General features: G+C 47.9%; 1 protein-coding gene across 2 annotated transcripts in view; it reads right to left on the bottom strand.

Moving 5' to 3' along the window:
- Window positions 1-14,765, bottom strand: part of LOC139581445 (A disintegrin and metalloproteinase with thrombospondin motifs 2-like) — a 228,267-nt gene that overhangs the window by 127,992 nt on the left and 85,510 nt on the right. For both annotated transcript variants that reach the window (XM_071411213.1, XM_071411214.1), the window contains exon 3: window positions 4,148-4,319. In XM_071411213.1, the coding sequence (XP_071267314.1) occupies window positions 4,148-4,319 (172 nt within the window). The remainder of the gene's footprint in view (window positions 1-4,147; window positions 4,320-14,765) is intronic.

The following is a 14,765-nucleotide window of genomic DNA, read 5'->3' as shown; positions in this document are numbered from 1 at the left end:
AATGTATTCCACACAAGCTGCGTTTTGGTCCGATCCCTGCTCCTCCTCAGACGAGGAGGAGAACCACCGTTACACTCATACTGTGTGTAATTTACCCTGGACCAAGACTCTCTCATACTGTGTATAATTTACCCTGGACAAAGGCTCTCTCATACTGTGTATAATTTACCCTGGACCAAGACTCTCTCATACTGTGTATAATTTACCCTGAACAAGACTCTCTCATACTGTGCATACTTTTCCCTGGACCAAGGCTCTCTCTGTGGTGAGTGTGTGTGGTGTATGTGTGTCTTAAGTGTGTACTGTGTATTTATGCAATGCATGTGTGTGTCCATCGCCTCTATCTGGGTAGTTCAGGTCTATGGTACTAGTTACCACTGTAACATCCTTCATATCTATGGGTTCTTGTCTTTGATGGACATGACATCCTACAGAGGCCAGCTGGTGTTAGTGTGCAATGACAGGATACAGTATCCTGTTACGCCTACCTATCATCAACAGCTTTTTACAGTACACCCACTACGCTACCTACGTCTTTATGAAAACCATTGCACTGGGAAACACTGTCCTAGATCTTCAGATGTGTGAGGGGGAGTCAACAAGGGCCTAGAGATAGAGATATCTCCTGTCTGCCTTCCTTCCTTCACTCAGACAGACTGTGGAGCAAAGCCATCTTGCTTTGGGGCGAATATGAAGCCGTCAGTGTGGAATGGAGCCATGTTGCTTTGGGGCAGTAGGTTAGCTGATGGAGACAGATAGGAGTTGGTGTACTGTCTGATCAGATAGAGATCAACTAAAGTAACGTATGTAAGACAAGGCCTGCTGTGTCAAGCAACATGTGAGAGAGTCGATTCACACAGGAGATAAAAGGTAGCTTTTTCTGCACGTTCCAGCCATTTATGGAATGTTATCATCTTGGTCTTATGTGAAGGTAGACACACACACACGTACACACGTAGACACATACGCACGTACACACACACACACAGACGCAGACGCAGACGCATACACAGACACACACACACACACGTACACACGTAGACACATACGCACGTACACACACACACACACACACACGCAGACGCAGACGCAGAAGCATACACAGACACAGACACAGACACACAAACACACACAGCCACTTGTGCACACACGCACGCACGCACACACACACACACACACACACACACACACACACACACACACATGCACACTCCAAAAGTGTTTCAGCTGTACTGAAAGTCACTAGAAACTCTTTTTAGTCAATGCTTAGTCACGACCCTCTGCTAAAACTCTTACATCACATGACCCACCATGTTGATACTGCAAGGTACGGAACAAGCAGGGAGAGAGAGAGAGAGAAGAGAGAAACGAGAGAGAGAGAGAGAGAGAGAGAGAGAGAGCGCTCAGGGGAGAACCCCTCACTTAGACACTAAGGCAGTGAGTAGACACTAAGCTACAGTGACTGGCACCATTAGCCTCTCTCTGACCCCTCACTGTTCCACTGAAAACAGAGTCAGAACCAACACAGCACCCAGCTCCCCCAGTCTCACTACCCCATTGGTCTGACCTGCGGAATCACAGCCTATAGTTCCATACGTTTATTCTACAACAAAACATCCGAAATGTACCAACTGCATGTGAAATATAGATCTGCCTGTACATTCTATCAGGGCTATTTCTATGGTGTGAGTGAGCCCAGGCCAGATGAGGAGGATTGTGGGAAAAATCCATGTAGTGGTCCATCTGTCTGTGCATGTCTAAGTCCCCTGGACAAAAAAACACCGCTCTCCTCAGACAGTCCTGGACAGTGTCCTGTTGTTACTCACAGATACAGTGAGGGGTGGGAGAAGAAAGACAGAGAGGAATGAAACAAAAGAGGATGAGAGGATGTGGAGTCAAAGGAAAAGAAGAAAGGTGAGGAAAGGGAAAACAAGAGCTGAAAAAAGGAAGTGGAGAAGAGAGTGATGTCAGACCAATATGAGGGATGGAAAGATGGATGAGAGAAAATGAAGAGGGAGGAAAGAAAAGGTGCAAATATAGAAAGAGAGAGTGAGGGAGAGACAAGACAGGTTGAAATATAGGATCCTCTGTCTGTCCGGTAAAATAATGATAATGCCGAGTTTTCAACAGTAGCGATTCATTGATGAATGTGCAACATTAATAATAAAGGTTGCTCTCTTCACTTAGAGAGAGAGAGAGATTTTTCACACCATAAGCTGTGGAAAAGGTGTGAATCAATGCCCTGTGTGTCGTAGAACAAAATACTAAATTTAGCTGGCCAATACACTGACTGTCCATGACCAGGAAACGAATAAGAGATTTATTAATAGGCAGGTCGTTAGGTAGACTCTGCGTGGCAGATTTGAATCAATGATTTATTGATTCAAAATTAGATCATAAATGAATACATTAATGTTGCTAATTTATCAGCACAGTGCTAGGGTGAAGAGAGAGCAGGATGAACATGAAGGAGGACAGGGGTAAGAGAAAGGCTCAGTGGGTGGCGGTGGTCGTTGTTACTCCTTTCTGAGATCTTAACTGGGTCTCTCTCTCAATTCATTTCAATGGGCTTTATTGGCGTGGGAAACATATGTTTAAATTTCAAATATTATAATATTGGCTATGTTGTAACAATGTGCAAGTAGATGAAGTATGAAAGGGTCTCTCTCTCTCTCTCTCTCTCTCTGTCTCTGTCTCTGTCTCTCTTTCTCTCTCTCTGTCTCTGTCTCTGTCTCTGTCTCTGTCTCTGTCTCTGTCTCTCTCTCTCTCTCTCTCTCTCTCTCTCTGTCTCTCTCTCTCTCTGTGTCTCTGTGTGTCTCTCTGTGTCTCTCTGTGTCTCTCTGTGTCTCTCTCTCTCTCTGTGTCTCTCTCTCTCTCTGTGTCTCTCTCTCTCTCTCTCTCTCTCTCTCTCTCTCTCTCTCTCTCTCTCTCTCTCTGTCTCTCTCTCTCTCTGTGTCTCTCTGTCTCTGTGTGTCTCTCTGTGTCTCTCTGTGTCTCTCTGTGTCTCTCTGTGTCTCTCTCTCTCTCTCTCTCTCTCTCTCTCTCTCTCTCTCTCTCTGTCTCTGTCTCTGTCTCTGTCTCTGTCTCTGTCTCTGTCTCAATTCAATTCAATTTGCTTTATTGGCATGACGTAACAATGTACATATTGCCAAAGCTTATTTTGGATATTTACAATATAAAAATAAAAATGAGAATCAAAAGTGTCAACGGGACAACGGTAACAACACTAACCAAGTGTCAAAATAACCATACATTCAACAATAACAATAAACATACAGTAGAGTACATGTGCAGGTTGATTGGTCTGTCAGACACTGTCCCTCAACTTATGGCAGGCAGCAATGTAGTGCGCTGCCAACCCACAGTTCTCTGCGTCCCCCCCCCCCCCCCCAAAAGGACGGGTAGCCTACTCTCATCAGAGAGGTCTTTGAAACCTTGAATAAGGGTTTCAAATTTGGGGAAATGACACTCTCTAATTGTTTTATATTTTTTACATTTTGTCAGGAAATGCAGCTCCGTCTCAGGTTCTGCTGTTGTGCAGTGGTTGCACAGCCTTTCCTCTACAGGGAGCCAGGTTTTCCTGTGTCTACCCTTCTCAATGGCAAGGCTCTCTCTCTCTCTCTCTCTCTGTCTCTGTCTGTCTGTCTGTCTGTCTGTCTGTCTGTCTGTCTGTCTGTCTGTCTGTCTGTCTGTCTGTCTGTCTGTCTGTCTGTCTGTCTGTCTGTCTGTCTGTCTCTCTGTCTCTGTCTCTGTCTCTGTCTCTGTCTCTGTCTCTGTCTCTGTCTCTGTCTCTGTCTCTGTCTCTGTCTCTCTCTCTCTGTCTCTTTGTCTTACGCATAAAAGTCTTAAATAATTGCAGTCTCATCGTCTTACATAGCAGTGAATAGCCCTGTTAGACCCTGTTGAATAAACTGCTATTAGAACACAGATGTTGATAACAAGGTGCTGGTGAATCTCACATTCACAACATCACCTAATACCCTAACATGAAATTGGGGTGTTATACCAATCTGTTATTCCCACACATGAATGCACACATGAACACTCAACCATGTACGGTGCGATCACAGGTTTGGAGTGCTAGTCTGTGGTGAAGTATGTTATATGCCACGTTGGTAAGCAGGAAGTAGGTAAACCAATCACAGACCTCTAGAGTGGTAGCCTGCAGCGGGGCCGCTGACTGGCATCTTCTTCACGGAGGAGGAGCGGTAGACGATGTGTTGACGCCCTCCTCCTCCCTCCTCCTCCCCCATCACTCCATCCCCCCTCTCTACTGGCTCGATGAAGAACTCCTCCTCTTCCGTCCTGATCATACCAGCCTGGGAGAGAAAGAGAGAGAGAGGGAGAGATAGAGGAGGGAGGAAGGGAGAGAGGACTCTCAGTTAGTCCGTCTTAGTACAATGCATAATAATCATGGCATAATAAGCCTGGTTAGGGCTCATCCACTCATCCACAAGTCATCCCTGTTTTTAAACTTTCCCCTGCTAAAATCCTGGGGATAAGGCACACTTCCAAGGACAGAAGAGAGAGAGACACTTGGTATCAGAGCCAACGTGGGAGGAAATAAGCTTGTCCAGGTCGGATTCTGCTCTTACATTCCCTGTCAGGTAATTCCCCCTACCCCGCTCCCCACTCTGACACACACACAGAAAAACAGGGGCTCAGAAAATTGCCCGTCACTCTCTCTAACTCCATCTGTCTGTTTAGACAACTGGTAATTACCACGGCAACCGACTGCCGAGGAGCGAAGCCATGGGGGAGAACTGAAGAGGAGGATTCTGGGGCTTTACAGGGAAAAGTAATAAGAGAAAGACACAAAAAAGAGAGAGACACAAACAGTCATCCACCTGATCCGCTCGCTGTGGCCTTCCCTCCTCCCTCTGACAGGATGAAGAAGGGATGGTGTATGATCCTAACGCAGGAGTGTGAAGTGTGGGAGGGAGAAATTAGAGATATTGTTGCTTGGCAAAAAAAGCTGGGGTAAGTTTTCAGTGAGTGTGCTGTTATTCCAATGCTTACACCGAGAGCTGCACTGAAGCAGAACTAACTCAAAAACACCACACTACTCCACAGTGGTTCCTTGTGCAGAAATGTCTCACCTCTACTTTAACTCCTATTGACTCTTCTCTACAGTACAGTACAGTACAGTACAGTACAGTACAGTACAGTACAGTACAGTACAGTACAGTACACCTCTGGACTACATCTCACTCAATACGTCAGGGAGTTACTATAGGTCAGGGGTGTTCAACTCTGACCCTACGAGGTCTGGAGTACTGCTGCTTTTCTGTTCTACCTGATAATTAATTGCACCCACCTGGTGTCCCAGGTCTAAATCACTTCCTGATTACAGGGGAACAATTCAATGAAAATGTGGACCTTGGAGCCAGTTCACTTTTTTTTTTTGAATTGTTCCCCTGTAATCAGGAAGTGATATAGACCTGGGACACCAGGAGGGCTAAAGTTCAAATACCTATTTAGGCCAGAGCCCTGTCTGATGTGTGGATATGTGGCTTTGTCCAAAAGAAGTGGGCAATAGGGGAATAGAATGGCATTTCAGGTTCACCCATTCAACTACACCCATGATTTGGAAAGGAAGGGATGACTTTAAAAGAGGGGCCTTACATTACAACCTCATCATATTTGGGAATATTAATAGTGAGATGTACAATGTCATTTTGTTCCCGATATTTGTTTGATTTAATTTACATAAGATATCTCAACTTTAGCTTTTAAGAGTCATTTATATCATTACCTGACATTACAGCTACTGCAGGGGAGAATGACACTAATATAGGATAACTACAGTGCAGAGTAATGTCAGTGAATCAGCACTAATATTAGGATCCCCGTCAGTGCAGAGTAATGTCAGTGAATCAGCAGTATTATTAGGATCCCCGTCAGTGCAGAGTAATGTCAGTGAATCAGCAGTAATATTAGGATCCCTGTCAGTGCAGAGTAATGTCAGTGAATCAGCAGTATTATTAGGATCCCCGTCAGTGCAGAGTAATGTCAGTGAACCAGCAGTATTATTAGGATCCCCGTCAGTGCAGAGTAATGTCAGTGAACCAGCAGTATTATTAGGATCCCCGTCAGTGCAGAGTAATGTCAGTGAATCAGCAGTATTATTAGGATCCCTGTCTGTGCAGAGTAATGTCAGTGAATCAGCAGTAGTATTAGGATCCCCGTCAGTGCAGAGTAATGTCAGTGAACCAGCAGTATTATTAGGATCCCCGTCAGTGCAGAGTAATGTCAGTGAACCAGCAGTATTATTAGGATCCCCGTCAGTGCAGAGTAATGTCAGTGAACCAGCAGTATTATTAGGATCCCCGTCAGTGCAGAGTAATGTCAGTGAACCAGCAGTATTATTAGGATCCCCGTCAGTGCAGAGTAATGTCAGTGAATCAGCAGTATTATTAGGATCCCCGTCAGTGCAGAGTAATGTCAGTGAATCAGCAGTATTATTAGGATCCCCGTCAGTGCAGAGTAATGTCAGTGAATCAGCAGTATTATTAGGATCCCCGTCAGTGCAGAGTAATGTCAGTGAACCAGCAGTATTATTAGGATCCCCGTCAGTGCAGAGTAATGTCAGTGAATCAGCAGTATTATTAGGATCCCCGTCAGTGCAGAGTAATGTCAGTGAACCAGCAGTATTATTAGGATCCCCGTCAGTGCAGAGTAATGTCAGTGAATCAGCAGTATTATTAGGATCCCCGTCAGTGCAGAGTAATGTCAGTGAATCAGCAGTATTATTAGGATCCCCGTCAGTGCAGAGTAATGTCAGTGAACCAGCAGTATTATTAGGATCCCCGTCAGTGCAGAGTAATGTCAGTGAATCAGCAGTATTATTAGGATCCCCGTCAGTGCAGAGTAATGTCAGTGAACCAGCAGTATTATTAGGATCCCCGTCAGTGCAGAGTAATGTCAGTGAATCAGCAGTATTATTAGGATCCCCGTCAGTGCAGAGTAATGTCAGTGAACCAGCAGTATTATTAGGATCCCCGTCAGTGCAGAGTAATGTCAGTGAATCAGCAGTATTATTAGGATCCCCGTCAGTGCAGAGTAATGTCAGTGAACCAGCACTATTATTAGGATCCCCGTCAATGGTGCCAGTCACTATAGCTTAGTGTCTTCTCACTGACTTGGTGTCTTAGCGATGGGTTCTCCCCTGAGCGCTCTCGCTCTCTCTCTCTCTCTCTCTCTCTCTCTCTCTCTCTCTCTCTCTCTCTCTCTCTCTCTCTCTCTCTCTCTCTCTCTCTCTCTCTGTCTCTCTCTCTCTCTCTCTCTCTCTCTCTCTCGCTCTCTCTCGCTCTCTCTCGCTCTCTCTCGCTCTCTCTCGCTCTCTCGCTCTCTGTCTCGCTCTCTCCACTCATCCCTCTGTTCTCTCTGAGCCGTGGTGTGGCATTCTGATCGGAGCTGATGGATCTGTGCTGGTGCATGGCTTCCCGTTCCGGAATACCAAGCAGACGGGAGAGGAGAGCCATGTCAAAGAACAATATGGCATGTGGGACTGGGAGACATGTTCAGATCGATCAGCGACAGGGAGGAGGAGGAGGGAGAGGGAGGAGGGTGGGAGAGAGAGAACTGGACATCTGCAGTCTAAAAGAAGAGTGAATAAAACATCAGAGTCTCTATAGATTCCAGAGAGAGAGTGCATCATGTTCTCTCAGAAACAGGAACAAGGAAACAGGAACAAGGAAGCAGCTAGGGACCCGTGGAGAATTAAGGGAGTTTATTGGACAACTGTCTGGAACTTTCTTTTATTCAATATCAGAGAATAAAGAATGATTAAGAATGATGGAAAATATGATTAAATATAACCATTTAAGGTTAGAGAACACTACTGGTAAAATCCTTTCCCTGATAGAGGATCTCTATCTCACACCAGCTATTTATTCCAGACACTTTATCAATGAAATGGAAATGGACACTACATACAAAGCAGAGGAACACTCATTATTAGAATTCTGATTCATCTAGACCAGGGAGGGGCAACTTTGATGGGGGTGGGGTCCACAAAAAAACAGAACTCATCATGAGGGGCAGCAGTGTCTCAACATTTATTTTATTCTAACTCTCAACAGTAATTTGAGTCACCGACTGAGTTATTTTTTTTATTGGTTCTCGGGCCTACAAAACGCCAGTCGCCCATCCCTGATCTAGAGTCTAGACCATACACTTCTATTTCTATCTGGCTCTTGCCTTAATGCTACACACACACACACACACACACTAAACGTAGCACTCGAAGACAGTAGGCTATTATTACCTTTCTGGTCATTGAGACCCTGACACAAACCACAACCCTCCTGAGGCCTTGAGGTCATCATCTCAGAGCTCCACGGCCCACACAACCAAGAGGAGACTTGCACCCTTTTCCCTATATAGTGCACTACTTTTAACCAGGGCTCTGGTCAAAGGTAGTGCACTATGTAGGGAGTAGGGTGCATTTGGGATGCAGACTCTACATTTAAGGACATACTGGGACTATACACTGAGTGTACAAACATTAGGAACACCTTCCTAATATTGAGTTGCACCCCCTTTTGCCTTCAGAACAGCCTCAATTCATCGGGGCATGGACTCTACAAGGTGTGGAAAGCGTTCCACAGGGGTGCTGGCCCATGTTGACTCCAATGCTTCCCACAGTCGTGTCAAGTTGGCTGGTACTGGATCGCTTCTCCGAATATCTTGTTCCACTCATCCCACAGATGCTCAATTGGATTGAGACCTTCTGACTGGGCAGGCCACTGCATTAAGCTGAACTCATATTCATAGAACCATTCCTGGACAATCCTAGCCTTTTTGGATGGGCCATTATCCTGCTGAAGACATCAGTTCACAGATGAATACACTGCTGCCATGAAGGGATGCACCTGATTGGCAATGATGTTCAGATATCCTGTGGCATTCAAACGTTGCTCCACTTTTATCAAGGGGCCCAATGTCTGCCATGAAGCATACCCCACACCATCACACCACCAGCTGCAATGTTGACACGTAACGTGATGGATGCAGGTACTCGTGGTTTCCTCCAAACCCTAGTCCTCCCATCAGCGTCACACAGCAGGAACTGGGATTCATCAGACCTGGCAATGTTTTTCCAATTCTCCAGTGTCTAGTGTTGTCGTTCCTTAGCCCACTGCAACCACAGTTTCTTGGTTTTTGCTGAAAGAAGTGGAACTCTGTAAGGTCGTCGGCTGCCGTACCCCATTCGTGTCAAGGTCCGATGAGTCAGGCTGCTATGAGGGATCAGGAGGCAGACGCAGGAATGCATAATAGGGTTTTTATTTAACCCAAATGACGGCGTGCCGTGTAAAGGCATTGGGATGAAGACCAAACAAACACGTAACAAAAACACAGGGTTGAAACCCAAACAAAAGAGCGAGGAGCACCTCAAATAAATAACACACAAGACGAGACCCTAAATCTGCAAAATCCACAATGGAATGAAAGCCAAAACACACAGCACAGGTACTCACACGCACCAACGGACATAGTAACAATAATTGACAGCCCAATGGAAACCAATGGGCACACTTATACAAGTACTAATCAGTGGGAACAGGGGACAGGTGTGCGTAATGAAAGTTCCGGAGGGATCCGTGACAAGTTGTGCATTCTTTTATGGGTCTTTGGGCACCAATGTTGTACTGGACTGTTGTACTGACTGTAACTGTAGCCCGTCTGTTGCTCTGCACAATTTGTGTCAGCCTCCTTTGTCCTCTTTCATCAATGACCCGTTTTCTGCCCCTGGCCTGCCGTTGGCTAGATGTCCTTTGGGTGGTGGACCATTCTTGATAGACATGGATGTTGACCGTGAAAAACCCAGCAGCGTTGCAGTTATTTACCCACTCAAACCGGTGCGCCTGGCACCTACTACCAAACCCTGTTCAAAGGCATCTAAATATTTTATCTTGCCCATTCACCTTCTGAGTGGCACACATACCCAATCCATGTCTCAATTGTCTCAAGGCTTAAAAATCCTTCTTTAACCGGTCTCCTCCCCTTCATTTACACTGACTGAAGTGGATTTTAACAAGTAACATCAATAAGGCATCATAGCTTTCACCTGGATTCACCTGGTCAGTCTATGTCATGGAAAGAGCAGGTGTTCATAATGTTTTGTACACTGAGCCATAAAGCCATACCTTCAGTAGTGTAGCCAAAGCCGAGTCGGAGTGTCCTGGTCAGGGGTAACAGTAGAACAGTACAGGGTGTTATGGAGGATGATGTGGTCAGGGATCAAAACGATACCGCCATACTATACCATAACACCAACCTCAGCTAGGATCTGTGGGACCAATATCTGGATGATCTGTTAAAAGAGATTTGGTAATCTCTTCCCCTTTACCTGCGATTTACAATCACAGTGCTGTGAGAAGATACTCGTGACATTCAAGCTCATTAATGAGAGACAGAAAGAGGGAGATGGAGAGACAGAAATAAATAGACAGAAAGAGAGGGGAAGGGGAGTGAGAAGGGAGAGGGGGGAGAGAGGGGGAGGGAGAAAGGGGAAGAGATTGGGGGGTAGAAGAGAGAGAGAGGGGCAAGGAGTGGGAGAGAGAGGGGAGTAAGAAAAAGAGAGAGAGAGCGGGGCAGGGAGAGAGAGAGGGCCAGGAATGGGAAAGAGAGGGGGGGTAGGAGAGAGAGAGGGGCAGGAAGGGGAAAGAGAGGGGGGGTAGGAGAGAGAGAGAGGGCCAGGAAGGGGAAAGAGAGGGGGGGTAGGAGAGAGAGAGGGGCAGGAAGGGGTAGGAGAGAGAGAGAGGGGCAAGGAGGGGGAGAGAGGGAGGTAGGAAAGAGAGAGCACAGTAATTAATGATAAGTATTAAAACAGATTAATTTAATTGTTTTAATTGTAATTTCAAGCAGGGAGAGGAGATTGCCCAATTATGTAAATGTAGGATATGCTACAGGAGGATGAAGACTAGGCATAATAATAAAGCCTTTACTTATAGCACATGGTAAACATTTATTATGAAACATAAACATAACCTCTCTCACAAACACACACCCACGCATGCACGCGCACACACATATACACACACACATATACACACACACACACACACACACACATTCTCCAGGTCTACAGTACAGTGGTTCCATTGGATTGTGGTATTCTGCTCCCCTGTGTGTCCTTTGTTCCCTCTGCAGTCGTTCCTGTGCTGTGCTGTGCTGTCCTGTGCTGTGCTGTGCTGTCCTGTGCTGTGCTGTCCTGTGCTATGCTGTCCTGTGCTGTGCTGTCCTGTGCTGTCCTGTCATTTGCTGTGCTGTGCTGTCCTGTGCTGTCCTGTGCTGTCCTGTGCTGTCCTGTTCTGTGCTGTCCTGTGCTGTCCTGTGCTGTCCTGTGCTGTCCTGTGCTGTCCTGTTCTGTGCTGTCCTGTTCTGTGCTGTCCTGTTCTGTGCTGTCCTGTTCTGTGCTGTCCTGTGCTGTGCTGTGCTGTCCTGTGCTGTCCTGTTCTGTGCTGTCCTGTTCTGTGCTGTGCTGTGCTGTCCTGTGCTGTGCTGTGCTGTCCTGTGCTGTCCTGTTCTGTGCTGTCCTGTGCTGTTCTGTGCTGTGCTGTCCTGTGCTGTTCTGTGCTGTCCTGTGCTGTCCTGTTCTGTGCTGTCCTGTTCTGTGCTGTCCTGTGCTGTTCTGTGCTGTCCTGTGCTGTCCTGTGCTGTCCTGTTCTGTTCTGTGCTGTCCTGTGCTGTCCTGTTCTGTCCTGTGCTGTTCTGTGCTGTCCTGTGCTGTCCTGTGCTGTCCTGTGCTGTTCTGTGCTGTCCTGTCCTGTCCTGTGCTGTCCTGTGCTGTCCTGTGCTGTCCTGTGCTGTCCTGTGCTGTCCTGTTCTGTGCTGTCCTGTTCTGTTCTGTGCTGTCCTGTCCTGTGCTGTCCTGTCCTGTGCTGTCCTGTTCTGTCCTGTGCTGTCCTGTGCTGTCCTGTGCTGTCCTGTTCTGTGCTGTCCTGTTCTGTTCTGTGCTGTCCTGTCCTGTGCTGTCCTGTTCTGTTCTGTGCTGTCCTGTCCTGTGCTGTCCTGTTCTGTTCTGTGCTGTTCTGTGCTGTCCTGTTCTGTGCTGTCCTGTTCTGTTCTGTCCTGTCCTGTGCTGTCCTGTTCTGTTCTGTGCTGTCCTGTTCTGTGCTGTCCTGTTCTGTTCTGTGCTGTCCTGTCCTGTGCTGTCCTGTTCTGTTCTGTGCTGTTCTGTGCTGTCCTGTGCTGTCCTGTTCTGTGCTGTCCTGTTCTGTTCTGTGCTGTCCTGTGCTGTTCTGTGCTGTCCTGTCCTGTGCTGTCCTGTTCTGTTCTGTGCTGTCCTGTGCTGTTCTGTGCTGTCCTGTTCTGTGCTGTCCTGTTCTGTGCTGTCCTGTTCTGTGCTGTCCTGTTCTGTGCTGTCCTGTTCTGTGCTGTGCTGTCCTGTCCTGTGCTGTCCTGTTCTGTTCTGTGCTGTCCTGTGCTGTTCTGTGCTGTCCTGTGCTGTTCTGTGCTGTTCTGTGCTGTCCTGTTCTGTGCTGTCCTGTTCTGTGCTGTCCTGTTCTGTGCTGTCCTGTTCTGTGCTGTCCTGTTCTGCGCTGTCCTGTTCTGTTCTGTGTTCCTCCCTGTCCTGTGCTGTCCTGTTCTGTTCTGTGCTGTCCTGTGCTGTTATGTGCTGTCCTGTCCTGTGCTGTCCTGTTCTGTTCTGTGCTGTTCTGTGCTGTCCTGTTCTGTGCTGTCCTGTTCTGTGCTGTCCTGTTCTGTGCTGTCCTGTTCTGTGCTGTCCTGTTCTGTGCTGTCCTGTTCTGTGCTGTCCTGTTCTGTGCTGTGCTGTCCTGTCCTGTGCTGTCCTGTTCTGTTCTGTGCTGTCCTGTGCTGTTCTGTGCTGTGCTGTCCTGTTCTGTGCTGTTCTGTGCTGTTCTGTTCTGTGCTGTCCTGTTCTGTGCTGTCCTGTGCTGTCCTGTGCTGTCCTGTGCTGTCCTGTGCTGTTCTGTGCTGTCCTGTTCTGTGCTGTCCTGTTCTGTGCTGTCCTGTGCTGTCCTGTGCTGTTCTGTGCTGTCCTGTTCTGTGCTGTCCTGTTCTGTGCTGTCCTGTCCTGTGCTGTTCTGTTCTGTTCTGTGCTGTCCTGTGCTGTTCTGTGCTGTCCTGTCCTGTGCTGTCCTGTGCTGTTCTGTGCTGTTCTGTTCTGTGCTGTCCTGTGCTGTCCTGTTCTGTGCTGTCCTGTTCTGTGCTGTCCTGTTCTGTGCTGTCCTGTTCTGTGCTGTCCTGTTCTGTGCTGTCCTGTTCTGTGCTGTCCTGTGCTGTCCTGTTCTGTGCTGTCCTGTGCTGTTCTGTGCTGTCCTGTTCTGTTCTGTGCTGTCCTGTTCTGTGCTGTCCTGTTCTGTTCTGTGCTGTCCTGTGCTGTTCTGTGCTGTCCTGTCCTGTGCTGTCCTGTTCTGTTCTGTGCTGTCCTGTGCTGTTCTGTGCTGTCCTGTTCTGTGCTGTCCTGTTCTGTGCTGTCCTGTTCTGTGCTGTCCTGTTCTGTGCTGTCCTGTTCTGTGCTGTCCTGTTCTGTGCTGTGCTGTCCTGTCCTGTGCTGTCCTGTTCTGTTCTGTGCTGTCCTGTGCTGTTCTGTGCTGTCCTGTGCTGTTCTGTGCTGTTCTGTGCTGTCCTGTTCTGTGCTGTCCTGTTCTGTGCTGTCCTGTTCTGTGCTGTCCTGTTCTGTGCTGTCCTGTTCTGCGCTGTCCTGTTCTGTTCTGTGTTCCTCCCTGTCCTGTGCTGTCCTGTTCTGTTCTGTGCTGTCCTGTGCTGTTATGTGCTGTCCTGTCCTGTGCTGTCCTGTTCTGTTCTGTGCTGTTCTGTGCTGTCCTGTTCTGTGCTGTCCTGTTCTGTGCTGTCCTGTTCTGTGCTGTCCTGTTCTGTGCTGTCCTGTTCTGTGCTGTGCTGTCCTGTCCTGTGTTGTCCTGTTCTGTTCTGTGCTGTCCTGTGCTGTTCTGTGCTGTGCTGTCCTGTTCTGTGCTGTTCTGTGCTGTTCTGTTCTGTGCTGTCCTGTTCTGTGCTGTCCTGTGCTGTCCTGTGCTGTCCTGTGCTGTCCTGTGCTGTTCTGTGCTGTCCTGTTCTGTGCTGTCCTGTTCTGTGCTGTCCTGTGCTGTCCTGTGCTGTTCTGTGCTGTCCTGTTCTATGCTGTCCTGTTCTGTGCTGTCCTGTCCTGTGCTGTTCTGTTCTGTTCTGTGCTGTCCTGTGCTGTTCTGTGCTGTCCTGTCCTGTGCTGTCCTGTGCTGTTCTGTGCTGTTCTGTTCTGTGCTGTCCTGTGCTGTCCTGTTCTGTGCTGTCCTGTTCTGTGCTGTCCTGTTCTGTGCTGTCCTGTTCTGTGCTGTCCTGTTCTGTGCTGTCCTGTTCTGTGCTGTCCTGTGCTGTCCTGTTCTGTGCTGTCCTGTGCTGTTCTGTGCTGTCCTGTTCTGTTCTGTGCTGTCCTGTTCTGTGCTGTCCTGTGCTGTCCTGTGCTGTCCTGTGCTGTTCTGTGCTGTCCTGTTCTGTGCTGTCCTGTTCTGTGCTGTCCTGTGCTGTCCTGTTCTGTGCTGTCCTGTGCTGTGCTGTCCTGTGCTGTCCTGTCCTGTGCTGTCCTGTTCTGTGCTGTGCTGTCCTGTGCTGTCCTGTGCTGTCCTGTGCTGTCCTGTGCTGTCCTGTGCTGTTCTGTGCTGTCCTGTTCCGTGCTGTCCTATTCTGTGCTGTCCTGTGCTGTCCTGTTCTGTGCTGTCCTGTGCTGTGCTGTCCTGTGCTGTGCTGTGCTGTCCTGTCCTGTCCTGTGCTGTCCTGTTCTGTGCTGTCCTGTGCTG

This window comes from Salvelinus alpinus, chromosome 7 (genome assembly GCF_045679555.1).
Source record: "Salvelinus alpinus chromosome 7, SLU_Salpinus.1, whole genome shotgun sequence".
Lineage (NCBI taxonomy): Eukaryota > Metazoa > Chordata > Actinopteri > Salmoniformes > Salmonidae > Salvelinus > Salvelinus alpinus.
Note: the sequence above shows the minus strand (reverse complement) of the source record. Positions and strands in the feature narration are given on the sequence as shown.